Below are 27,431 nucleotides of genomic sequence, written 5' to 3'. Positions count from 1 at the left end.
CAGAAATGACTACATATCTGAGCTATTCACAGTACTATATAGTGAACCAATAAAAACTAAAATATAAATTACCTTCATGTTATCAATAAACTCTATATTCTCCAATCAGCTAAGCTACCAACCATAAGTCGTTATATATCACAATGCTATATGGCGAAAAAATGGGTGGATTCTTACCCTCAAATTTCCGTACCACGGATAGCTACGGGCCCCGTTCAGACGGACGAGTTCGTCCATGGTCGGAACAGAGGAGGGGGAGAGAGACAGCTGCGAAGCCCTAGTATACTCCATGTTGTAAACCATACCATTAACCGTGGTGTGAGAGGTATTAAGAGGCAATGCTGTTATGTTTGCCGATGACCTGGTAATTGCGGCTCACTCAGAGGAGGAGTTGGAGGCGCTGCTGCTGAAACTGGAGTGTGCCTTACCATCAGCCCCACCAAAACTAAGCACCTGCCTGGGTATTTTTTACTATCAGGCACTCCACCCCCACAACTCCCAATCGGTGATGGGGCAGTTGTGGAGAGAGTGGAGAGTTTCCCATACCTGGGCAGTGTGCTCATGACCGGCTCCGGTTTAACAGCAGAGGTCTCTCTCCGAATCAGTCGAACGGCAATATATTTTCATCGGTTGCGTAACGCTGTGTGGAAACTACCTGGTCTATCACTCCGCACGAAGCTTCAGGTCTTCTCGGCCACGGTCATTCCCTCCCTTCTCTACGCTTGCGAAACCTGGACCCCCCTAATGGAACATCTTTGCCGGTTAGAAACATTTAGGCTGGCCTGCCTACTGTCCATCCGGGGTTTAACCAGGCTGGATTGTGTGAGGAGCTCACAATCATTGAAAGATGTGGACAAAGTCCCATCGGTGAGCTCCTCCGGCAGGCAAGGCTGCGTTGGCTGGGTCATGTAGCCCGCATGCCCAGCCACCGCATGCCGAAACAGCTTTTGTTCGGCCGGATCGAGGGGGCTAAACGGGCGCGGCACGGGCTAGAGAAGAGATGGAGTGATGTGGTACAGGAGGACGTGGAGCTGAGTGGACTTGCCGATGACTGGTACCAGCGGTGTCAAGATCGGCCTCTGTGGAGGAGGCTCGTGAAGGACGCTACTGGGCAGTTGGAGGCAGTCGCCCTCCAACAACAACGGAGGGCAGAGGTGCGACACTCACAATAACAAGCGGAGCGCCGGGCGAATAAAACGCAGCAAGGTGGCACAAAAGTGGGTACAGCTGGTGCATATACCAATCATCTCAGACAACCCATGGCACCTGGGTGTGTCCCGAGACCTCCTGTCAGCAAACCTTCGACACTTCACATGGTCTCAAAGTACGCCTGGCACAGGCACCGTGGTGACGTCACCGCCAGTTAGTGGCGAATGGCGGTTTTTGTTGTGTACACTTTTTCCACGGACTGGTTTTACCGAACGTTGTGTGTCTCCCCGAGTAAGATGGCAGAGCATCTCGCCACTTAACTCGGGTTTCTCCCCGAGTAATATGGTGGATCCTGGCTTTAATCAACTGTCGAGGGGCATCCCCGAGGAAAATGGTGAACTCCGTAATTGGCTCGACGTCGGTGCTTCCCTGAGTAAGATGGGGGACGCTGGATCCACTTTACATGACTGACTCTGCCCTCCACTCAACGTTGGGTTCCTCCCCTAGTAAGATGGTGGATGCTAGAGCCACTCGTGCTTCCCTGAGTAAGATGGCGGACTCTTTGCCCTCCACTCTCCGTTTGATTCCAAAGGCGTAAACATCCAACCTCACGTCTTCCACGAGGAATCGATTATGGAATCGAAGGGTGCTAGACACCATTGAGGGCAGTAGCAGGAAGGGCACTGCTGAGTTGCGGTGGCTGCGCGAATTCATCTTGATTGTATTTTGTTTTAAGCGTATAAAAGTCCAGCCGAACAGCTACTCCGTTCAACCTCTCGTGCACAGACGACAGCTTGCGGTGAGTGGCCGGGTTCTCTTAAACAGTGCCTACAATGTCCTCATATGTGCAATAATATAGGTTTGATGCACTAGTAACGAATTGACACGTTCTATCGTGATTTTAAGCTTTCGTGACTGCAGGAATCCATACTCTTTGGTTCTTTTCGTAAAGTCATGTAGGTAGAAATAAAACAATAAATCACGACGTTTCGGACGCAACACAAACGCCCGTCTTCAGGTGAAAATCGCGATAGCCGCTGTGAGCAGCACGATGTCTGCTGCCTTGGTGTTCTGTTTACGCGACAAACCTTACTAATTGGTTGTGGCGGGTTGAAGGACACGCGATCTAACCCCAAAAAAACTATGTTATGGATGATATTGGTCGCGAAAGCATCGTATAGGTGCTCTGTACTGTATGCATGGGTAGTACCTGGGTGACTTGTTGACATGCCAGTTTGAAACTTGTTCCTCTGGAATAGTTATCAAAATGTAATGTATATCGGGACCGTGTGGTGGATATGGTGAATACAGTATAGTGTAGTCTTCAACTACACTTATTAAATTTTACCAGGTAAAGCTCCACTGAGCTATGTAGCTATTTTTCACAAGCGATCTGGCCACATGATAGCTGAACGAAGTGGCTTGTGAGAATTTACAGCAGCCAAATACTCTAAGCGCATGTTTCTAAATACTGTATAGAGGGAAACATCGGAGCCGGAGAAAAATCCATACCACCACGAGGAGAACATGCAAACTCAAAATATACAGCAGCAGGCGTTAAGGTCGGAGTCGAACCAGGCGAGGTCGTTAACATCTCGTCACTCTGGCGCCCAAATCGTCGCTGTGTGTTGGTAAATGCGGAGCGAAAGCCTCGCCGCACCGTTATGGCCATATACGGGTTTTTTTACTATACTTTTCCACGCTGGTCAGCGCGAGTTTTTGAATGGGGTGGTGGCAGGACCGGATCAGACATCACTCGCCACTGACGTTATCCCTGACCAGGACTCCAACTCAAGTTGCCAGGTTCTTTTGCACTAACCACTGCGCCACCGCTCCAATGACCACCATCGGTGGACTCGCAGTGCTCACGATGGCAACAAAACACTTACCCCTACCCGAACCCACGACCTGAGGTCTTGAAGGCCACACAGTGTTATTGGCGAATGTGTTGGAGTTTTTGTTTATTCGAGCTCTTGCAGCACTGCCAAACGCAGTACAGCAGAAACTTGAATATCGCGGGGTTACGTTCTTGCAAAGTGCCGCGAAAACCAAAACTGCAATATTCAACACTAAGGTTTTCCCGATTTTTCGATTTACGAACATAATTCGTTCCTGGGACCCGTTTGTAAGTCGGAACACAATGTACTTTAAATGGCCAAATGGTCAGTGTTATGAAATGTGTTGCGGTTGTTAAACTCATAAATAACAATACAAATATTGTACATTTGCATGCAAACACTAGAATAATACTGTATAGTAAATCAAACATTAAGTAAAGTATATCTTGAGTCCTGATGCTGGATGGCTTGTCGAAAGGGTCGCAATAAGTAACCACAATTGCACACACACACATAGACGCACACAAAAAGACAAACAAAGACACACCAGGCAAACGTGCACGCACAAACACACGCACCAACGATCCCCCTTGTAGCCTGTTGGGGCAAGTGCCGCTAGCGAGCAGCGCCTATAAAGGCCGGAACAGCACACGAGGTGATGAGTGGCCAGCACCACAAACCTGGCGACCCAAGTTCGATTTCTGCTCATGCCCAACGCCAGTGACGATTATCTAAATCGGTCCTGGGCATCCCCTAGGTCGACTCAGCCACATAAGTACCTGGCGAAATGTGTAAATATTGCCACTTGGGAGACAAAGGCGGCCGCGTGTGGTGCTGGCTGCACACCCCTTGGTATGCCGTGCTGGCCTTCATAGGTGCTCGCTCACAGCAGTTGCCCCAACAGTCTGTTAACAGGGTATACGGTGGTCTTTGTCCGCAAAATGCTTGCACGGCAAAGGTTGAGGTGCCACTGACTGCCCCGTGTCCCTCGCCCGCACCACGGTATTATCAATAATAACTTCCATGTACAGTATACCCGCGAATGGCCAAAACTAACCCCCAAAACAACCCCTGCGATAGCTAAATTGGTGGACAGAGGTTGCCCGCGATAGGTTGAACCACCAACAAACTGGAAATATTCCAGGATCTTTCATCTTCAAGGTTATCCATCATATCCGATTATGATCTTCTTCCTCTGCCTCTTTTTGTGGGATTTTGTGTTACTGTAAAGTCCAATCCTCGACCCACAGCATCTGCTACAGAGAAAGTAGGCGAAGCCGCTGATTGGAGGTGGTAGGTATGGTTCTCGCTTCATGTCTCTTACGATGCTTCCTTTTCCGTAGCTCACTTCAATCCTCTTCGAGCTTCGACACTCCTTGCTGGCAGAACTGGCACCAGATGAAGCGTTCTGCGGCAGTGTCCTCCAGCTGGGTAGGGTTCAGGTTGCATTTTTTCATGGCCATCTTCAGTTGGTCCTTGTAGCACCTTTTCTGGCCCCCTGTAGAATGATGGCCTAGGTGCAGCTGGCCATACAATACTTTATGTGAAAGATGCTCCTTTGGCATCCTGATGACGTGACTGAGCCAGCGGAGTTGGTGCTGGATGATGGTAGCCTCCATACTGATGCAGTTGGTTTTTCAGTGTATCTCAGTATGGGGTACTCGGTCATGCCAGGTTATCCCCAGGATGCTTTGAAGACACCTAATATGGAAGGCCTCAAGCATCCTCATGTGACAACTGCACAAGGCCTACGTCTCCCAGCTGTAAAGGAGTGTTGTGATTACCACTGTCTGGTAAGCAGGTGTTTTAGTATGTAGGCTGAGGTCCTTGTTCTGGAATACCCTTTTTCTGAGCCTGCCAAAAAAGAATTATAACAGTGCGTATTTTTGCGACATGAGCTTTGGAGGTTTTGATCTATAACCAAAACCCTAGCTCTCAGTACTCGCAACGCTGTGGTTTAGTTTATGGTTGGGCCCCTGTTTCACGCGACGCACCCGATGACCGTGTGCGGAGTATAAGAAGGATCACTGCCAGTATACTGCAAAATAATGGCATTTACTTTGAATTACATTTTTATAGTCATTAAATTGTTTCATGGTAACAAGTTTGCTACTTCTCCGGGGGAGTGAAAATATCACCAACATTTGATTTAAAGCTTTCGTGACTGCAGTAATTCATATTCTTATCTCTTTCGGTATTTTTTTTTATATATATATTTTATTGTTTCCCTTCAACGTGACTTTACCGAAAGAGCTAAGCATATATATCACCAACAATTATAGCAACCCAAATCACCCTCATAACAGCAACAACAAACAATACCAATCATACAACGACCCGACAATACTGGTTTCACGGATTTCTTCAAATACGAACGCTGACGGGAGACAGCTGCGGAGCAATGATCCAGCGTTTGTATGAAGTGTTCCCCAGTTCTGGAACAGATTGAATTAAACGTTCCAAGGACAACTTCACAGCCCTCAGGTGGTCACCTCCCTTCTTCCCCGCGAGTGTCCCAGCTGCCGACGCCCCGCAGTCTTCAGCATTCGCGGAGGGCTATTTTCATGGCAGCTGCAGGTGGTTTTCTGTGACAATCTACTCCTGGCTCCAAGACGAGGGTTGCTGGGATGACACATCAGCAGTCAACAGCAGAACCCCAGTCGATTGCGCTCACAGGCCAGCAAGTTGTTGTCACCAACACTCCTGGCTCCAAGATGATGGTTGCTGGGATGACACACCGACATGGCTGACTTTCTTGCCGTGAATGAGGAGGAGTTTCACCGTGGTCAGCGTGGTCTCAAGTCTGCAGCAGAGCGGACGCGTTGATCAAGACGAGGGGCAGAACGGACCCCGGTAGTCTCCGCGGCAGACCCCTTTATTGAGTCAAGCCCTTTGTTCATAAAATGGGTTAGCGTAGCGTGCTAAAATTAGTCCAATCCATCATGTTCATGAGCTGATCAAATCGCACACCTGCAAACACTTTTACACAATGCCGCCCCGTGCATCCCTCGCTCCTCCTCCCCCCCCAAAGCTATCCCTCTCTGACTGCCACATGGATGACACCTGCTTTACTCGGTTTTGTACTTCGCTTTCAATGCTGCAGTCATCTGACAGCTGCCCAGGTGCTTAAAGGATTCCACTAAAGTGAGTGGTTTCTCAAAGACGGTGAAGGGGGCCACGAGCGCACAGTCATCAACATGCTGCAGCTCGATGACAGGCTCAGATGTTATTTTTTGTGACAACTCGGAGCCTCCTGATGTTAAAAAGGTTGCCATCCAGCCTAAAGTCCCTGTAACACCACTAACTATACCCAGTTTTTTTTAATGTAGGAATTTCTGTGGTGAATGGAGGTTGTGGTTGTGTGTTCAGGTGCATCTCTGTTGGCTGACAGGCCATCTCTTGTCTGTGCCCTTTGTGTGTGTGCTCACATGTGTATGTCTTTGCTTGGATGTGTGGTAACATGTATTTATGTGGGGTCTGACAGTTACTCCCCCCCCCACCATCTCTGTCTTTGTCACCCCCTCTGTAGCAATGCTTAAGCCGGTTGCGTCCAAGTTGACCGGAAAGTGCGTGGTGCTGGCCAGTGCCTCTCCACGCAGACGGGACATCCTCACCAACATTGTACGTGTTGGTCGGTGCCGCAGCCCAGCAAGAGAGAGTATGTTTGCTGCTTGCCGCAGAGGTTTATGGTTCTAATGCAGTGACTGCCCTGGTTGTTACTACGGGGTATATTAACTGCTTCATGCTAAAGATCATGTGACATCATTCGCAAAACTTCACCCACGGTGTGGACCCTCTTTATAAGAGGCATGAGTTTCAATGAGGATTTCCTGGGTGAATAAGTGAAATGTGTATCTATGATATTTTTGAAGTGTCATCCCACCCAGTACAGCCTTGCTGAGGCTTGCCACACATTTTCAGGAGGGTCCTGCTTTGGAGTGTTTTGCTACAGCAAAAGCATTGCCCCGAACGTTGAAGAGAGGGGTAGGCAGCAGCTAGTCTATGGGGAATATTTAAGATAGTGAGTGTGATCTAGAAATTGGTAGGGAAATAAAGCATTAAAATACAGATAAGATGCACGAGACTACAAGTACTGCTCACACACTCCCCACATTTTTGTCTGTCTCTCCACCCCTCTTGTGCACAACTCTCCAAAGTAAATAGGAATGAACTGTGTGTCCTTAAACCAAGCACAGCACAGCACTTTTAACAGAGTTTGGCTGACTGTGGTCGCTTTTGACCCTGGACACACACGACCCTTGAATTCACAAGCAATCCATCACTGCCACCTCTTGTCTGTTGAGCACTGAGGAATGGCCATTGCTAAACTAGAAACCCACCACAGTGTAATAGCGAGTATGCAAGTGGGGCTTCAGAGAGGTGGTGCATTACAAAGATTGCCCCATTTCATTCCTTGCACCAGAGTCCATTGCATTCATGCTATGCCACTGAGACCCATAATCTAATCCAGTAACTGGCAAGCACAAGTTGGGAAGAATCAGCACAAGTGCTATGGACATCAACAATGGCCCTTGTGTACTCTGTTGCCGAGTACTTTGTGCCATTATGTACCAGAAGTAGCCACTCTCGACTTGTTGATGCCCAGCTGAACACTGAAATGCGGTGTATCACTGGAACTCTCAAGTCAACCCCAACACCCCAGCTGCCCGTCCTGTTACACATCTCTCCCCCACCCATCCGCGATGATGCTGCAACCCTCTGGGAAATCCTGCAAATCAAGGAAAGCAGTCGCCTTCCTATTCATCAGGACCTCAATAACATCCCTCACCATCGTTTGAAGTCACACAAGCTTTTGGACCCATGCACTTAACCTTAAACAATCAGAATTCAACCTGATAAAGCTGGGAGAGCTGAATGGATATTCAAAAGAACTCAAAAACACCTAGGTATGAAAGATCCAATACAGAAGATCTCTGGGTTTGATCGTCCACGAAGCTCATGGCGCACCCTAAATCACATCCACATAAACCATGGCAGATGCGGATACCTGATGCACAAATGGAAATTGTCAAACTCTCCAGTGTGCAACTGTGGTCATCCATAACAGACCATACAATATAGAACGACACAATGCCCGATCCACATATACGAAGGAGACATTACAGCGATACACTCCGCTGCTCTTAATTAGGTTATCTGGCTTGACCACTTGGATGTGAAATTATAGTTTCTGCTCTGCATTTGCCATACGAAAGAAGAATAAGTCTGAGACTCAGTTACCCGTAGTATCTCATAGAGATCCATAATATAAATATGTAACACCTATATAGATGATCACAACCCATAGACTAGCATAAGAACCATTGGTGAAGTTCAGGTGGTGAAACTGCACCGGGGCCCATGGGCCATAAGGGCCAATAAGCTTGGCCTAATAAGAGAGGGCAAGGTTGGTACTTTCTGACAGCACTTGCCCCAACAGGCCATTCAAGGCTACGCCGAAGATCTGTCCTGAGCTAGGTTTTTGGGTTTCACTTTCTGTATGGATAATCAGCATGGCTCGGCAAGGTTGCTTTTTGACTGACTGTTGTCGTGGATTGTGGTTTGCAGGGGTTGAAGTTCGAGGTGGTCCCATCGTGGTACTCGGAGGACCTGAGCAAGGCTGAGTACCCGGCGCCGTACGCATACGCGACTGAGACTGCCGTGCGCAAGGCCCTGGAGGTGGCGAAGCGCATGCACGAGGTAGGTCACCGCTGCAGGCTGGCTGGCAGGAGATCCAGCGATTCGGCAAGGCAGTCCAATAATGCTCATCTCTATGAGCTGGAATGCTGCTCTCCAACAACACATCGGTTTGCTGAAGCAATAATAAATTGACACAATTCTAGAACAATGTGATTATAATATAGTCGGTGTGATTCTAATCCCGCACCTCCGTTTAGTGTGGTTGGCTACTTATGGTTTGATAGAAGTTCAACAATGCGATTCAAATATGAGTACAGTGTGTTATAGTTTATAGTGGAGTAGTGTTATAGTTTACAGGTTGTAGTTTATAAGTTATAGTGTTAGAGTTTATAGTGTGAGAGGTTACATTGTAAGAGTTTATCAAAGACGTCGATCAAAGGAGTTATACCATCATGAGACATCAGCATGTTGCATGTATAAGAGCAACAACAGTAGCAACAACATCAACAGCAGCAACAACTGCAGCAACTACACCTTGCGATGGCGACGCTGCAGCAGTTGCTGCCCGGCTGTTTGCTGCCCAGCTCTGCTTTCACGGGGCTTCGGTTGAGCGAGCCGAGCTGTCTGGTCAAGCAATGCCTCCCCTCTTCTTTGGAGAATGGGGGGGTCATACCTGAAACTTCTCTTGGCCTGAATCGACAAACCAATTCTATCTCACCCAAACGTCACTGATACTGTGGTGGGACTCACCAGCAGACTCTGCCCAGAATCCAACGTCCAGAAGGGAGTGCTTATTAGCCGACTTTAAGGTTAAAACTACTTGAGCTCTGCACCCACTGTGCTATGATCTGCGGTGGAAATGCTTACCCATACCCGACAGTGTTCTTCACTTGTTGCAATGCCTCGCATATGGTTGTGCTGCAGATCTTGCCAGTTCTCCCACCCCACAATTACACACGATCACGGAAGAGCACCTTCATCGACATACTGCTTCTGTCAGATATCGACCTGAACCTTGGACCCAGGCTCTTCAACTATGGATTTGTCGAAGCATGCTCCATAATCAACAAAACGGTGTTGATCCATGATCTGATCAACGATTGTGGACTCGCCATATTGTCCATTGCCGAAACCTGCGTATATGGTGAGCCACCGGATGTAAACACCGGATGTAATTAAGCATGAGGCTGCACCTTACGGATACGCTCTTGTACATCAGCACCGTCGCGGGAAGGCTTGCACCGGCAACCCACATGGTGGTGCGATCACTCCGATTCACCGTAGAGATATCTGCATGAATGTCCTAAGCGACTTATTAAAAATCACATAATTAGAGCTGCTACTTGTGAAAATAACGAACAGCATGCGGGGGCTTACGATCGCTGTCGTCTATTGCCATCCTCACCACTGAATTATTTTCCGAGCTTTCCAGTCTGCTGGACTATGGGTCACTTGGATCTTGCTACATCATCTGTGGTGACCTAAACTGTCCCGAAGTGACTGGTTCTTGTGGTAATATCTCAGTGATTATCTACAATCACAGTTTAACCCAGCACGTCAGTGGCGCAACATGTTTCTCGGGAAATATACTGGATCACATCTTCACATTCGCCAATGCCATAACTGTGACCAACGTTCTCGAAGACATGGGTATTTCAGATCACAGTCTCGTGACGTGCAAAGTGGCGTTACCGATCATTCGCCCACCCGTTACAACGATATACAGAGACTGGAAATGACTGGACCACGATGCTTTCTGTCAGAAGATGAGGTCATCATTGGTGTGTTTAAATCATGCATCAACGGTCGATTCCTTTGCACCTCAATTATAAAATGACATCACTGCTATTTTTGATGAACTCGTGCCCATCCGAACAAGCACAAAGACAGGGAAAGTGGGCAGTAATTGGTTGTCACCGGAGGCAAACACTGCAAAACAGATGTGGAGGAGGCTGGAGTGTCTTTAGAAGAAAACTGGTTTCGAGACTGACTCGCTTACAGAGCCGGTTGCAGATCTGCTGACTGACTCATTATTGTGTCTCGCAGACCTTTCTATGCTCTGCGCGTTAATGAGTTGACTCAGCCTTTCATCCTCTGTGGTGCGTGGTGAAGGGTCTGCTGCGTCCATCAACTAGTCAACCAAGTCTGTGCTCAGTACTTGCGACATTCTTCACCGATAAGATATTGACGATCAAGACGGCAGTTTCTAACATGAAGGCAACGCATTCTCGCAGTCTGCCATCTAAGTTTCATCAACCTGGAACCAATGCAAAACTCGAGACCCTGGCACCAACGTTGGTGGCAGAGGTGTCAATGTTCATTGCACGGCTGCCAAAACAGACATCGCCGTTCGACTAGATCCACACGTCGATTGTCAAATCATGCTCGGATGTGCTTACGCCGCTGATTGTCCACTTGGCAAATCTTTCATTCGGCAAGGGCTGTTTCCCAGACCAGTTAAAAATGACGCAGGAAACACCGCTCCTGAAAAAAGTTGGCTTGAGCCATAGTGACCCCGTAAACTATCGCCCAAGTTCAAACCGTAGGTATAATTTCAAAGGGCATAAAGTCCCGATGTTAAAAGCAATTACATCCCAACCTTGTTGCGGCGATTCAACCCATTGCAGTCGGCGTACCGGAAGCTCCACAGCACTGAGACGGCTCTACTAAAGACCCCTGATGACCTCTACAAGATCATGGATGACCGGGACGCCACAGATTTGGTTGGCCTTGATATCTCAGCCGTTTTCAATACTATCAACCATGAGATACTTATCGGGTGGCTAACATTAAGGTTCGGTGTACCGGGTACAGCACTGCGGTGGATTGAGTCATACCTATATGGTCGATTACAGTTTGTAAATCTGGGAGACAAACAGTCATCGCCTATGCAGTGGCTAGTTGGCGGATCACAGGGGTCCGTCTTCATGCCTTTCCTTTTGTCAACATATGCTTCTCAGATTGCCGATGTCATGTCAACGCATGACAGACATTTACGTTATATACTGATGATACACAATTGTACACTGCAGTGAAGTCAAAGTTATACATGGAAAGCCTCGTTAATCTTGAAGATTGTACGCGAGTGGTGCACGTGTGGTTTGCACGAAACAAAATGCTGCTTAATTAAAAAAAAAGTTCTGCTGGTTAGTACTCAGGCGAAAAAATTGCATGGGAGGATCAGGTGTGGCAGTTGTAGACTTCAGAATTCAGTTTTCTACTCATCTAAAGAGCCTCGGTACCATACTCGACCAGAATGTCGTTTGATCACCACATGAAAAATATATTCATATCAGGGCTCTACGACACATTCGACTACTGTTGAGTCATGACATAGCCACCATTTTGGCATGGAGCATAGTATCGATAAGGCTCAATTATTGCAACTCACTACTCTAGGGACGTGTGGCAAAAACATGACCAAGCTGCAGTGTATACAAAATAATTATCTGGCACTTTTTGTGATGGGTACTACAAGATCCGACCATGTCCGTTCAGTTCTCACTGTGCTGCAGTGGTGTCCGGTTCCCGAATGAATACATTATGAGGTCGCACTCATTACACACAAAGTGCTTGCCACAACTGAACCACAATACCTTGCTGATCTTGTCAAAGAGCATAAACCATCACGCTAACTCCGGTCATCCTTGCTGCAGCTTTTGGCTAGCCATCGAATAAGATGATCACTGCATCGCGCTTCTGTGGCCGTCTAGAACACTCTTCCGATATTAGGAAGCCACTGGAGATATGCATTTTAAAATCTAGATTGAAAATGTTTTTCTTTAGAAATGCGTTTTGTGTTTAGTTTGTTCTTGCCCCGCACCTCCGATTAGCATGGTTAGAAAACATACCGTGCTAAAGAAGTTATACATACATATGTAGTGTTGTCTGTGCGTGCGGGTGGCATACGTCGCACACACAGTCAGCCAGAGACGAGGTGGTCACAGGAGGCACCAATCTCCCCTTTTATTGTTGCCGAGCTCACACCACCACTCGGGCCCCCTCTCTCCCCCACACATGACCCCACTGCCACACGACCCGTCCCAGACACGACCCTGTCTGTGTTGCACCGACGGCATCGACGGGGACAGCCAACTACTGTCCGGCCGTGCAATGATTGGGCGAAAGCGGCAGCGACGAGGGCGGTGACGCCGACAGCGACGACGAGACGAGTCCAATCCCAGAACCGGCAGCCCGGAGCTCTCGCTCTCCGCTGCTTATATCCCCCTCGGCACGGCTTGACTCCGCCCTAGCCGGGCCTCCCTTCTCGAACCCACCAGAGGGTTCCAGGGGCATCCACACGAGGTCTGCCATGACCCTTGCCCCAGTTCCTGCGCCCTGTCGGCACACCCGCTTATATGCTCAGCGGCGTGTGCGCTAAGTGCCCACCTGCAGTTGCAGCTGCTGTCCAACAGTCAGTGCAGTGTCACTACACATGCATGACAACTTTATTCATTGACTGTGTCGGGTGGAGGAGGGTTTACGACACATTTTACTTGCACGATCTGACCCAAAATTTTATTATGAAGGTTGCGCATTGAAGAAGACAGAGGAAAGTGAAACAAATGACAAAATGTTTAGTGCACCTATGGACTATCTGCCCATGGATCGTGATGATGAATTCCCTCTTCAGCTCTTTGATTCTCTTGTCAGTGCTGATGTCTCTGATCCATGTGTCATGCCTGGCAGTACGCACTGAGTGAAAACTTCACACACATCGGTACACCACTTTCCCAACAGCTTGCTGAGATGCAATTCGCGACAAAAGAAAAACTAAACAAGGTTCTGCGTGCGTTTTATTTAAACAGAGACATCAGAAAACACCAGACTTGGTGATCGGAGCTGACACAGTAGTGGTAAGTTAAAACGACAATCATTAGACATGCGCTTACAATTTGTATTCTTGTGTAATTCAGCATTGGGACATTAGACATGGATTGATGATTGGATGAATGTATTAATTTTGTTTCTTACGCTCGCGACACATGTATTGAGTTGTGTGGGAACGAGTCGACAATTTATCTAATCCCAGCTGGTGAGGTGAATCATTGCAGCACTCGCTTTCACCATCTCATTTGTATTGTTTCTCTTTTCTTCCGTTTCTTCGGAATGGTTTCGTTTGCTCCGTTAACCTAAGCGTGATGTCGCCGTAACGCGCGTAGCTCATAAACAATCGATTCTCATGCATGCGATCTAAATCCTGCATCATGAGCTTAAGAATCAGTGTTAGTCGATTAATCAATTCGTTGCCACATATCTACTAAGCATGTTCGTGTTTGACACAAACACAAAAATAGCCTATACATGCTGTTGGGGCAAGTGCTATTTGTGACGCACAAGAGAGACAGACATATGTGGCCAGCACTGCCCCCGGCCACTTGTCTCGCAGGTGCTGATATTTACCGTATTTTCCCGCATATAGCCCGCATACGCATATAACCCGCAGACGCATATACCCTGCAAAAATAGCGTTTTGTCTAAAAAAAAATTCAGATAGCCCGCACCTCCATATACCCCGCATGCATTCATATCTTTAACGTCGTTACCGCAGCTTAATTCCATCATATTAATACAAAGTTTACATTTGTAATACATTCCACTTTTAATTGTTAACATTAAAATCATAACGTGCACAAAGAAAACAAACTAACTGGAAACGAGTGAACTTAAAACAGGAAATAGTAACAAAAGTAAATATCCAATAAATAAGTAACACATAACTGGTAGATAAGTACTGTAAGTAAGCGTACTGTTAGGCTTACCAGCATTTGACCTCATATTACACCTACTGGACCGGTAGTTACCCCTGTACAGTTTTAGCACTGGTAGATTGCGCACTGCGCAGACAATAGCGGCACTACGGTAATGCCATTGCCTCCTGGCAACAAAGCCATTTGAAGTTTGAAACAAAGCTCATGGTCGCGACTTATAGTGCTCAGCTAATAGCAGCGGCCTAAGGAACTCAGCAATTATGATTCCGCGTCTGGTAGATGCTTGTTAAGGCCCTTCCCATTGTGCAATCCATAGCCTCAGCTGAAACTTTCGCACCCCCCTACAGCCACTGAAAGTATTACGGTAAACAAAGTGCGCCCACTTCAAACATTGTCGTTTCATTGTACAAACAATTCGAATCATTTAAAACGTGATAACATGTGCAATTTTAGTGTGAGTGGTTTATTCAGCAGTGTAGAGGAACCATGGCCACGGTCAGACTCATCACAGCTTAACTAAGTTGCCTGTTTATTAACTAAATACCGCATAAAATACAGCACATTACACAATAAGATAATACAACATAAATAAACAATACATTTACTTTACATACCTTTAATATTGAGGGTAGAAGTCCATTATTATGATGACGATGATGATGATAATGAATTTATGGGGGAAGGGGTGGATAGAAGGAAGAGGGTCTCAGCCCACCTTCTTCCTCTGGGTCATCAAAGGCAGATGAGTGATTAGGTAAGGAGGCAGGCACAGCGGCAGGCACAGTGGTGCTGGTGGCTGGACCAGTGGTGCAGCTTATTTTTCTTTTAAAAAATTAGGATGGATGGCTACTGCATTATTTTTGTGTAAGTCCCGGTACACCTCCCTGTATGGTTGCGATGTGGCACGGTCTATGCGCTGCGAGAATCACAACCAAATAGATGGATAAGTGATAAGCTACGCAGCACCATGGGTGGTGTGGTGGCGTGGAGGAGAACCGCGTGTTAGGGATCGGTGCTTACCCGTGGATACTCAAAATTTCCAGACCACTTTTGGTAGATTGGTATACAGGTAATAAATTGTGCATACATGAATTCCGCCGTTGGCAAGTCCACGGTTGGCGAGAGATTGCTGTATATTCCTGCTAATGGCATAGCCAAGACAGCAGGGTGGTGCGATGATAACATTTGTGCTGCACAGCAAGAAATTCCTGGGTTCAACTCCCAATACAGACGGCTTTCTGCGGGGAGTTTGTCTGCTGTTCTGCACGCGTTTCCTCCGGTTTCTCCAATTTCTTCGATTTCCTCTCCATGGTAAAAAAAATACCTGCAAATTACTCATGGGATTAGACACAGCAACATCGCAGCCTGCTACGAAAACTTAGCAGGAATCGCCGCCTAAGGAGTCTTGAGACTCGTAGAGGTTTGCCTGGGTAAACAAGTACAGTAATAATAGTGACAAATTTGCTGCTTTCAGGCGATCGATGGCGATATTCTGGAGAAGCCCGCAGACAAACCGGATGCATACAGGATGCTGTCAAGGTAACGAACGCTGGTCCACACCACAGCAGTGTCGCTGCAGTGTAAAGGATTTACACAAAACATGCGCAGACGCACTTCGCAAGATAGCGCTCGGATGTACAGGTAGTCCCCGAGTTACGATGGTCCGACTTACGATATTTCGATCTTACGATGGCGATAGTGATACGACAAAATTGGCATCAACAACCTAACATCGTTCAAGTATGCAGACGACGGACATAATCTTGGTGAGTACAGTACAATATGATATGTTACGATACGTTCAACGCATGTATGATACGTAGCTTTAGCGACTGAATTTGAGGGTTACCACGATACGATACGTTCAATGCATGTTAAAGTTTTTTTTTTATAGCAGATAGGATTGTTTCCTGAAACAACTTTCTATTAAATTGTAGTTCATATTGGTAGGCTAAGAATTTACCTTGTTTTTTTACTTTACATTTACTGTGCAATACAGTATTGTAATTAATAAATACATACAGTATATAGTTTATACAGTACTGTAAATTGCTCTGTTTTGCTAAATTATCACCATTCTTTAAGACTCCTGGGTAGGCTAGGCCATCTTCGACTTACGATATTTTTGACTTACGATGGGGTCGTCGTAATGCATCTCCATCGTAAGTAGAGGACTACCTGTATATTGCAGTACACTGATGCAATGAACACTCAATCCCATAACCTTGCCAACTTGTTGTTTCTTTTTAAATTATGCTTGTTTACCAAAAAAAAAGCCTCACTGAGTCTCTAGACATTTTTTGAGGAGGGTCCTGCAAAGTATTCAAAGGAGGGGGTGATGTTAAGTGTATTCCTAATTGAGTAATTTGCAGGTACTTTTTTCACATTGGGATGTGTAGCCAATGCCAGTTACACAGATTATATGTTTTAGTTATTGGAAGAAACAACCCATAAGACACCCATGCAGATCAGAGGGAGAACACAAACTCCACACACCTACACAGTCTCACTCACACACAACAAAGATCCCCCGTAAAGCCTGAACAGACTGTTGGGGCAAGTGATGTTAGCGAGCACCTATGAAGGCCGGTATGGCACACGAGGGGGTGGGTGGCCAACACCACGCTTGGCCACCTTTGGCTCCCGAGTGGTGATGCTTTATACACTGCACCAGGTATTCATTTGAGGCTGAGTCGACCTAGGGGAGGCCCAGGACAGGTTCAGATAATTGTCATTGGTCTTGGCCGTGAGTGGGAATCGAACTCGGGTCGGCAGTATCGCAGTGCGCTAATTGCTACACTACCGCTCCCCACTCACACAATATGCAGAATAGGAGCAGGACATACAAACTCCACACAGAAAGGCACCTGAGTTGGGAATTGAATCCAGGCCTTTCTTGCTGTGAGACACGAACGAGTGTTATCACAGCACGACCTACCCCGCCACTCAATAGAAAATGCTGGCGTTTTTAGATCATTATTATACACTGCCATGTATATCGTGTCATTCGTTTTTATGGAAACTTGTTCTCGTGCCAGAAGCCACGCCCAGCGTAATGCAGCCAGTTCTGTCAGGAAGCCCCGCTCATCACCTCACATCCAGCAGCACATGTGGCAAGGAAGGCTGTTTATTGCTTTGATGTCTGCTGGCAGTCGGCCTTGAAAAAGTGCTTCTTAGCTCAATGGGCTTTACTCAGTGGGAAATACACTCCAGGTTCTGATTATGTCCAACCACGTTCATGCTATCCGAATAGTCGAGTATTGATACAGACAATTGGTAGAGTACAGGTATCCCTCGATTTACGAACGGTTGGTTTACAAAATTTAGTGTGAACACAATTGACAAATTATGGACACATTTTGATTAACAAAATCGAATTTCCGCGTTAACGATATTTCACTACGGCCACACACCACGAAATCATCAAACAAGAAGCACCCGGGATGCTGCGTCGTCATCCGTCTGTGACAGCATCACAGTGTCCCCTGCAGGGCAAAAGTAACGCCTCTGCATCGCCTTGCTAGTCATTCCAACATGCAGCAGATATTCTTTTGAGTTCCCTGAGAAGGTAAAAAATAAATTTAAGTTTATTATTCAATATCATGGGACCTCCTTTGCCAGTATTAAATTATGATAATAGATTTTTCCCCTTTCTGGAAATGAGACAGGTGTTAAGATGTTAAAACACCAAACTGAGACCTTTGCAAGCAATCATGTCTGCATTAACCACATATACTTGTGGTGAACATGCAAACAAAAAAACATGCTCTGACAGTGTGCATTGTCTTTGAAACTGATTGGTCCACACCAGAGACAGCTTTCTTTAGAGCCTAGTCTCAAACGGTGTTAGACCAGAGGACGCCAAAAGGCGAACTGCACAAAGACAACGCACTATCAGGACATTGAGAGCTCGGGGCGAGCAGCTACATCATGGGATCTCCTTCGCAAGTATGAAATTATGATAATAGGTTTTTCCCCTTTCTGGCAATAAAACAATTATTCTTATTCAATAGTTTTAATATTTATGTTCTGTTATTATTTTTGTATTGTGAAAAGTGATATAGCTGTACTTTTTATATGAGTAGAGTTGTATTGATTGTCGAAACACATTCATAATCTGTAGTATTCAATTAATGGGAAAAGCCATTCCAATTTTTATTAATGGGAAAAGCCATTCCGAAATTTAGCGTCACTCGTTCTTTTCGAAGAATGCATCCCTTTTGTAAATCAAGGGATACTTGTGAAACGACACCCACACACGTGTACTTGGAGCCTCTTTATTTTCTGACACAGCACTAACGCTATGCCCGGCTTCTTCTTGTGCCTTGAAGCTCGTACCTTGTCCAGAACGTCACCACCCCTTGTGCTCTCCCATTTTATCCCTTTCGAGCCCTTTCTCTCGAACTCTCTATCAGTTTTTCCTCCAGGCAATCCCTGTCCTTCTCAATCGTTCTCAACCGGTCGCCTCTAGGTTCAACTTCTGCTTACTGCCATTTTCCATTTGAACCTCTCCTCCAATCCTTCCAAACCCTGCCTCCCGACCAATCATCCTGGAGGCCTCTCTACGCCAATAGGAAGTCTAGGCCTACTTCCTGGAAGTCCATTTGGCTGAACATTTGCTTTGGGTCAGTGCTTCCTAATTGTGGTCATTACACTTGTAATGAATTACTTAAGCAACTGATAACACCCGCAATTCAAATCCCAAGTCAACTCAACTCGATGTCTGTTATGTTTGTGTGCGTGGTTGTATGCGTGCGTGTGGCAGGCTCAGCGGGCGAGAGCACAGCGTGTTCACCGGCGTGGCGTTGGTCGAGTGCTGCGTTTGCGAGGGTGAGGTGTAACACGACCGTTTCTCCTAGGCTGGCCGAACAGTCCAGGACAATGTATCATAGAAGATGTGGCCAGGTGGTTCAGCAGTTGGGGCCCTGAGCCGACACCACAGATCCTGGGTTCGAATCCAGGTTTAATCCACCCATGATGAAAGCAAGTTCTCAAGTTTTGTGAGCCGATAGTCTCATCTGCTAAACAGATGAATGCAAACTAAAAAATTGGGTTTTCACATAATTTAATAAAATTCCAATACTGACAATTAAGCATTTCCATCGCGCATTCATTCTGGAGGAACCGAGGCACCAAGGGGTGCCAGTTCATCACTACCACTTGGCCCATGCCAAGCATAGTGGGGAAGATAGTGCGTGCATCTGTCTGCTGTCTCAGTTTACCCATAACACCTGGGTCTGTCCCATGATCTCCAGCCAGCACATCTTCCACACTTCACGTGGTCTCAAAGTTGCACGTAAATTGCCACAATCTTTGTTATGTCACCGTGGCTTAGTGGTGAATGGCGGCAGTTGTGCATTTGTGCTGATGTGTTTCTGTGCGTGTGTGCAGGCAAGTTACAGACCAGCGTAGTGCAGTTTCACGAGGAGACGCGAGTGAAGTTTGCGGAGCTCTCAGAAGAGTTGCTTTGGGATTACATCGACAGCGGAGAACCAATGTGAGCAAGTAGGCCTGTAGTGATTACACATTAAATTTGGAACTTTGGGCCAATACGGTCCAACAGTTCCAACCACATGTAAATGTTGGCTCAATGTTGGCGTGTTTAACCACGTAGCTTCACCCAGCGATTCCATCATGCCGGTTGGTGAAGGTAGGGAGCACACACGTGGGCATAGGAATACAGAACAACAGTGGATTTCATATTCTTTGGGTCTTTCGGTAAAGCCACGTAGATAGAAAATTAATACGTTTAGATGGCAACACAAGCAATCGTCATCAGGTGAATCTGGCTTCTTCGAAAGGAGGTTGAACTAGGAAATCAGGTTGTCTTTGCATTTATCTGACAGAGGCAGCTGAAGAGGCTGTCATGTTATCTACATGGTCCAAATCAGATGTTGACATTTTTTCTGTCAATGTTAAGTGTGATTGCAAGAGAGTCTTGTCTAAATTATCTAGTTCAAATCGGAGCAATCTTATTCTCTCTGAGATCAGGGCTAGGTCGGCCCTGAACAAGATCCGTTTAGCATTAGAAGTGACTGTAGCAGACGTCAGTGTAAAGGCGATCGGTATTACCTTAGTGTCGCGGCATCTCTTCAGAAAAGTGAGTGACTCGATCAGATGAGCCTTCTTGTCTCGAAGTCAGTTAAAAGATCTAATATTTGTCTCCACTTCCCTCTGCTGCCCACATCGTAGCCCCACATCATCCTATGACAACCTGCTGTACATCGTGGTCGCCCATTCAAGCACTACCCAGGCTGAACCTGCTTGGCTTCCTACATCTGGCAAGATTTGCTTTTGACCAACATACCCACTTGTAAATTATCACCCCTTATGTTAAAGCAGTTTGGCCTGGTGTAGTGGATAGAGCACGCAACTTGCAATCAGAAGCATGCTAGTTAAATTCCCATTTGGGTATCCGCTCTGACCCATCATCCCTCTGAAGTTATTAAAATAAATACCACTTTGTAGTACGTCATCGGTGGCTATTGTCAGGTTTGTTGTCGCCAAAAAACACGGCATTTCCACCGCTGGTCACAGCCACTCCCGGAGAGCAGTGTTCTATTATTGCTCATTTGAACAGCCTTGACGACTGTCGATAGACAGTTTGACTTTGAAATTGAAACAATCATATTCTTGGTTCTTTCAGTAAAGTCACGTAGAAGGGAAACAAAATAATACAAATATAAAACAATAAAATTCTCACGACGTTTCGACTGCAACACAAGCAATCATCATCAGGTGTGGTTTTCACACCTGATGATTTTTCACACCTGATGATGATTGCTTGTGTTACAGTCGAAACGTCATGAGAATTGAATTGTTTTATATTTTTATTATTTTATTGTTTCCCTTCTACGTGACTTTACCGAAAGAACCAAGAATATGAATCTCTGCAGTCACGAAAGCTTTAAATCAAAAAATGAAACACAATCATTATCTTGGAGATACATACATTGGCTGTATCCCAGACTGTTGGACATGATTATGAAGTTTTGTTCAAATCATGGACAGTTGAGGTGACTGGGTGACCCAGAATTCAGAGCGCTGGGCTGGCACCACAGATCCTGGGTTCGAATTCAGATTTCAGCCACTGCCTGTGTTTAAACCAGGTTATTCTCAGGTATAGTGCACCTGTGGTCTCAGCGCAATAACTAATCACTGCACAATTAGATTTTTCCATTAATTTTGCAACATTTCGGTTTTACGGCCATACAACAATCATCCATACTGCACGGCATGTGGTAAGGTGCACCACCATTAGTTTGGATAGGAAGACCCTTGAAGGATCTCAGAAGTGGTTTTGCGATGGCAACTCCGGGGGCAGTTCGCTTACTACAGGTGAATCTACACTTAACTTTGGCTAAGTCCCCACCGTAGGTTTCACTGCCAAGTACTGTTCCCTGATATGTGTACCAGAGGTCACTTGATTGTACTTTTGTGGTTTCACCTTCTGCAGGCCAAACTCTAACACACACAGGGTTGAGCATTGCAATAGTTCTGAAAGTAGACTTTGTTTCGAGTCGTGACTACAATAGCATAATTGGACTAAAGTCCAGAATAACACCTCTGTTCATAAACGAGTTATTACTGGCCCAGTCATTCCTAATCGACAGACATTTTTTAGCACTCCTGGATTAAGGCTTCCCGATGCTATCGCCATCCTTTACAATCCAGCACTGCTATACTATCCATCTGACCCTGACATGAGAACTGATCTCATCGCTCCATCTCTGGCGGTCGCCCCTTGGATGCGTTCTCTCTGCGTGGCTTCCATGGTCACCGGTCTCGTGCACCGGTCTTGTCTGTCGGCCATTAGTCAATCCTGCTACGTGTCCTGTCCAGGCCCATTCACTTCTCTTCATAGTCAATGTGATGCATCTCTCGTATTTGAGTTCCCAGATACTCATTTTCTTCTTTCTTTCTCTAATTCCAAGTACGCATCTCTCCTCACTTCATTTCATTTTCTGCATTAATTTAATTTTCCTGCAGTATTGATGCTTCTTATCCATGCGTCATGGCTGGCAGTATGCGCTCACTGAAAAGTTCTGCGCGCACATCGATACGCCGCTTTCCCAGACAACTCGCATGATGCAATTAACCAAAGTAAAACTAAACTAGATTATGAGTGTGTTTTATTTCAACATAGGCATTGGTTGTTTATTTTCATTATCATGTAACTCTCAGCCAAGTTATCATTGCATGTGTCTGTTTATCATTAACAACAACCGTGGGTCAGTGTTCAATAGGACAGTGATATCGTATTACATTTCTCTTGGCCAATAGCGTAACCAGACTCGTAAGCCCCCTCACCTTAATACAGTGAGACGCAATGCACAGATTTTAAGCATTTGCAAATGTTAGGTTGCCAAACCATCCCATGAACTCTGATCCCTAGTGTGATCAAAGTATCAGTTTAACACGTAGGCTTTCGCGACCAATATTATTCATAATAAAGGTTTTGAGTTAGATCGCGTTATTTATAAATGTGTCGTAACCCTCCACCACCCGACACGGCCAATCAGCAAAAAAGTGTCACGTTGACAAAAGCCAAATAGTTCTCTACTTTAGCCCACTGGTGTGTTGAGTGAATACACAACATTTACAGTTTGAGTACGAAGTTTCACTGGTAATTACATCCAGCATCATCGGGCAATGCCAAATCACAATCGCAAAGCAACACTGCTGAAAGCGATCAGATTGTTAAAACTCTTATGTTCTGTCTCATTTGTTTCAGTTTCCCAGTAAACATATAACGTTTGTCCAACCGTTTCAACCACATGCCGTGGGCCCAACGTTGTGTGTTTACTGGGTTATTTTCCTCTTTGTAAGTTAAGTTATAGATTTATAATTATTGGGTACATATTTCGTTACGTTTTTGCTATGCCTGCACCATTCGGCACCCTGGACACCCTGTAAAAGGGTTGTTCTATCACAGGAGTGCAATGCTGAGTCAGATCCCCATGTGGATTCTCCATCTCATGACATGGTGCCATGTATTACGATTTTAATAATTTGGGGGGAAATGACCGATACATAAATCTGTAAATGTACCACTGCCATTTTATTTACAAATTGTGAATAATCAGTTCTTAAACAATTTAATGTGGCGTGTATTGCGAGCATGAAATATTGTTTTTACTTTAAACCTTTTGTCAAGCAACTTTGTTGTAGAAATCTGGCCAAACTTATAAAACCGTTGCCAAACTTTGGAGATACAAAACAGCACGAAATGTCTTCTTTGGTTCTTTCGGTAAAGTCACGTAGAATGAAAATAAGATAATAAAATAAAACAATAAAATTCTCACGACGTTTCGGCCACAACACAAGTTGCCGTCCTCAGGTGAAGAAACAGGACTGTCCAGAAGACAGCGCTTGAGTGCGCTGTCTTGAGTGCGCTGTCTTCTGGACAGTCCTGTTTCTTCACCTGAGGACGGCTACTTGTGTTGTGGCCGAAACGTCGTGAGAATTTTATTGTTTTATTTTATTATCTTATTCTCATTCTACATGACTTTACCGAAAGAACCAAAGAAGATGAATCCTTGCAGCCACGAAAGCTTTAAATCGAAAGAGCACGAAATGTATTCGCCTTGCTGGCCAGTGTGACTATGTCATCAAGTGTGATGTCATCTTGCGTTGTAACTCGTCGTGGATAGCATTTTAGAATCCATAAAAAAAATTTACCCACGGCACACCACGGGAAGGGGAGTAGAGTCGATATAATTTACAGAGAAAGCAAGAGGAATGGACGTCAGGATGGAAGTCCCCAAGACAAAGGAGAGGCAGGAAGGGGAGGAGGGGAGAAGGAATGACTGGGCCAAGTTATGATATGAATCGGAAGAGAGGGGGGAGAGAGAAGGAAGGAGCAAGCTCTGTCTTTACAGGGAGCAGCGGGGAGAGGGGATGGATTCAGAGAGGGGTGGCCATATACAAGTCCCGAGATTTCAGGAATGCTTGAGCTGATTTATATATATGGACAGGATCTGCTATACATGGGGGATGTGTACCTGGGAAATGTTACAGGCAGTCCACGACTTACGAACGCTTGACTTATGAACGTCTGTACTTACAAACCAGCTTCCATGAAATATAAAAAATATTAACATTGACTTGAAACTCGAACTCGCAATTCCAAACTGAACCGCGGAACTATTTTGTTCAGAGGAGCGATCCTCCACGAGGTGTAATGAGTCGGCCACGCGCTGGGAGTGTTTACGCGTGTGTGAAAGTGTGATTGTGTGGGAAGCGTTAGTGTAGCGGTTAGCGTGCTGCGCTACAAAAGCGGCGACCTGAATTCTATTCTTGCTCATGGCCAACACCAGTACCTGGTGTGGTGCGTAAACATCATCACTGGGGAGACAAAGGCGGCCAGGCATGGCGTTGGCCACTCACCCCCTCATTTGCTTTGCCGGCCTTCATAAGCGCTGCTCGCAAACAGCTTGCCTCAACAGCCTGTTAAGGTTACACGGGGGATCGTTGTGTGTGTCTTTGTGTGTGTGTGTCTGTGTGCGCGCGTGCCCCGTGTCTGTGTGTGTACCGTAATTATGGTGACTAGCATGTCGGAAGGGGGGCACCCCTTTCGACAACAAGCTAGCAGTATTTTTTATAGCGTTGTATGCAAATCTACAATATTTCTTAATTACCAGAGTAACAATGCTTCCCTTTGTGTTCAACCCTAACACATTTCATTACACTGACCTAAGGGGCCGTCCATAAATGACTGTCACGCGATTTTGGACGATTTTTGACCCCCCCCCCCCTTCGTCACACGGCGTCACAAAAAGTCAGACCCCCCGTCAAATATGACGTCACAAAGCTCTAAAACATGCTTCAAATCGCTTTAAACTGATGTCATTGTAGTGCTTATTTAGTGTGCCGCTGCACTCTGATGTTGTAAGAGAAACCATTTATTAAAAAGTCTATTTAATTAAGTAGAACGTGTTTATATTTATTTAAAGTTGCGCATTTTGATGTGACGTCACATTTCTCAAACCCCCCCCCCTAGGTGCGTGACGTCATTTATGGACGGCCCCTTATGGGAATTTCAGTAGTGCATTGTTGTGTTCCGACTTACGAAGGGGTCTCAGGAACGAATTAGGTTCGTAACCCGAGGACTCCTCATACGTAACTCTAAATTACACTGATTTTTCTCTTCTTTGGTTCTCACGTAGAATGAGAATAAAATAATAAATTGATAAAATAAAATAACACAATAATATTCTCACCACGTTTCGGCCACAACACAAGCGGCCTTCATCAGGTGAAGGGACGAGACTGTCTGGAGGACAACACTGATTTTCCCATATACATCATGTTAAAATCAGTGGTTACGTTCCTACCCGAAATTTCTGTGGGAAAAAACGTTCATAAATGTCGGTGTACAAAAATGCATGTGATTTTAGGTTGATATACATTTAACTAATAAATACAAATCGAGATGGTTAAAGAGCTTGCTAACTGAGGACTCTTGGGGTGAGGAATGGTGGAGTTATGCAAACGAAGGGGTGGGATCAGCTGCCTCTTCATCTGACGATGAAGCTGGAGCTACAGGAATGTTCACCAACGGTAGCTGCCTCTCTTCTTTGCTCTCCTCTGGCCCTTCTGGCTCGATTGCAGAACGTTTACAAATCCATCCAAAGACAGCTGGACAGAATGTTTCTTCTGCTGCTGGCACAGCTCCTTTTAGCAGTGAAAGCTACTGGTCAATGTCCTGTTAACTCTAGAGCTGCATTCTCTGTTTGGATCATCCTCTCTGAAGGTGTCTATTGCTGTTTCCAAATAAATAACTAAAAGCCTCCCGATAATCTTTTTAAGTTAATATTTGTGGTGGTGATGTCGTTTTATTGGCCTCTTCTTCAGCTCGTACTTGTTCCAACTGCATAAAAAATTATTCAAAATATTTATACAGGAGGAATCCGATGAGCTATAAAGCTCTTTTACACAGATTTCCAGTTGGGGCAGGTCAGAATGTTACAACAAACAATACAAAAACACAGGAGTGTAAAGTATAGGAAAGGTAAACAAATCACTTTAAAAATATATACAAATAAAACAAAACTTTTTTTATTTTAACAGGGAGAGCCCACTGAGAAAAAAAATTCACGCTACCATGGGGAGAGCAGGCGTCAGGGTCAGGATTGGACTCTCGACCTCCTGTATACAAGGAGAGGAAGATAACATCACACCACCATGGCAGCCCTTAAATAAATAAAATATATACGTTCAAATTGCATCAGTACATTAATTCCAAAGCTAGGTAAAGGCAGTAAAACAATAGCAAAAACAGTCCTTGACCACACCAAGATAACACACAATCCCTCAATAAAATTGTACATAGACATTTAACCATCGATACATTTTTCATATTCTTAGCTCTTTCGGTAAAGTCACGTTGAAGGGAAACAATAAAATAATAAAATATATATAAAACAATCAAAATTCTCACGACGTTTCGACCATAACACAAACGGTCATCATCAGGTGTGAAAAACCAACGGCAAGAAACATTTGAAAGAAGTGGCGGTTCGCATTTATTTATTTTTAAACGGTGTTTGTATTTATTTTTAAAAACGTTAGCACCACGGGCAGCGCTTTGGCAGTTTGTTTAGAAGGACGAGTCCATCTGTTCTGAAAAGAGGAGGGGGGAGACGAAAAATTAATGTATGCTGTCTGAAAGCCACCGTAAGCGTGAACAATCAATTAAGACCTGAAATGGTTTATCAAATCCTTCCAATGATTGCTAAGCCAGAATCCATCTTCTCGGTTGAAATTGTCTCTGTGCTTGTATATGTGGATAGCCTCATGAACGAATCTCTCATGGTAGCCAGATGGCTTACAAAGAACCTCTGTCTTGGAGAAGTCAATGTCATGTGAGCCTACTGAATTTTAACAATGATCTGCCACGGCCGAGGTGTTGGTCCTACCGTGTTTAATATATTTTATTATTTTGTTGTTTCCCTTCAACGTGACTTTACCGAAAGAACTAAGATTATGAATTACTGCAGTCACGAAAGCTTTAAATCAAAATTTGGTATTGCATCGAAAAATAGTCTGCTTTTATTGCGTGCGTTACGAGTTAAAAGATAGCTTTTTTTTT

The 27,431-nt window shown here is 45.4% G+C and overlaps 1 protein-coding gene across 5 annotated transcripts in view; it reads left to right on the top strand.

The window, feature by feature from the left end:
* The first annotated feature begins 1,733 nt into the window (after window positions 1-1,733).
* Window positions 1,734-27,431, top strand: part of LOC116955684 (uncharacterized) — a 65,715-nt gene continuing 40,017 nt past the window's right edge. Inside the window, exons 1-7 of one of the 5 annotated variants that reach the window (XM_032976933.2) lie at window positions 1,737-1,948; window positions 6,517-6,608; window positions 8,556-8,687; window positions 13,436-13,483; window positions 15,813-15,877; window positions 19,104-19,168; window positions 19,730-19,835. In XM_032976933.2, the coding sequence (XP_032832824.1) occupies window positions 6,519-6,608; window positions 8,556-8,687; window positions 13,436-13,483; window positions 15,813-15,877; window positions 19,104-19,168; window positions 19,730-19,835 (506 nt within the window). In that variant the 5' untranslated portion in view covers window positions 1,737-1,948; window positions 6,517-6,518. Of the gene's footprint in view, window positions 1,949-6,515; window positions 6,646-8,555; window positions 8,688-13,435; window positions 13,484-15,812; window positions 15,878-19,103; window positions 19,169-19,729; window positions 19,836-27,431 lie in introns of those variants that run through there. The other 4 variants (XM_076053580.1, XM_076053576.1, XM_076053578.1 and 1 more) reach the window with 4 other exon arrangements.

The sequence above is a fragment of the Petromyzon marinus genome, chromosome 61, assembly GCF_048934315.1.
Source record: "Petromyzon marinus isolate PM22_M1 ecotype Great Lakes invasive population chromosome 61, UKy_Petmar_22M1.pri1.0, whole genome shotgun sequence".
Taxonomy (NCBI): Eukaryota; Metazoa; Chordata; class Hyperoartia; order Petromyzontiformes; family Petromyzontidae; genus Petromyzon; species Petromyzon marinus.
This window is presented reverse-complemented; position numbering and strand designations above follow the sequence as displayed.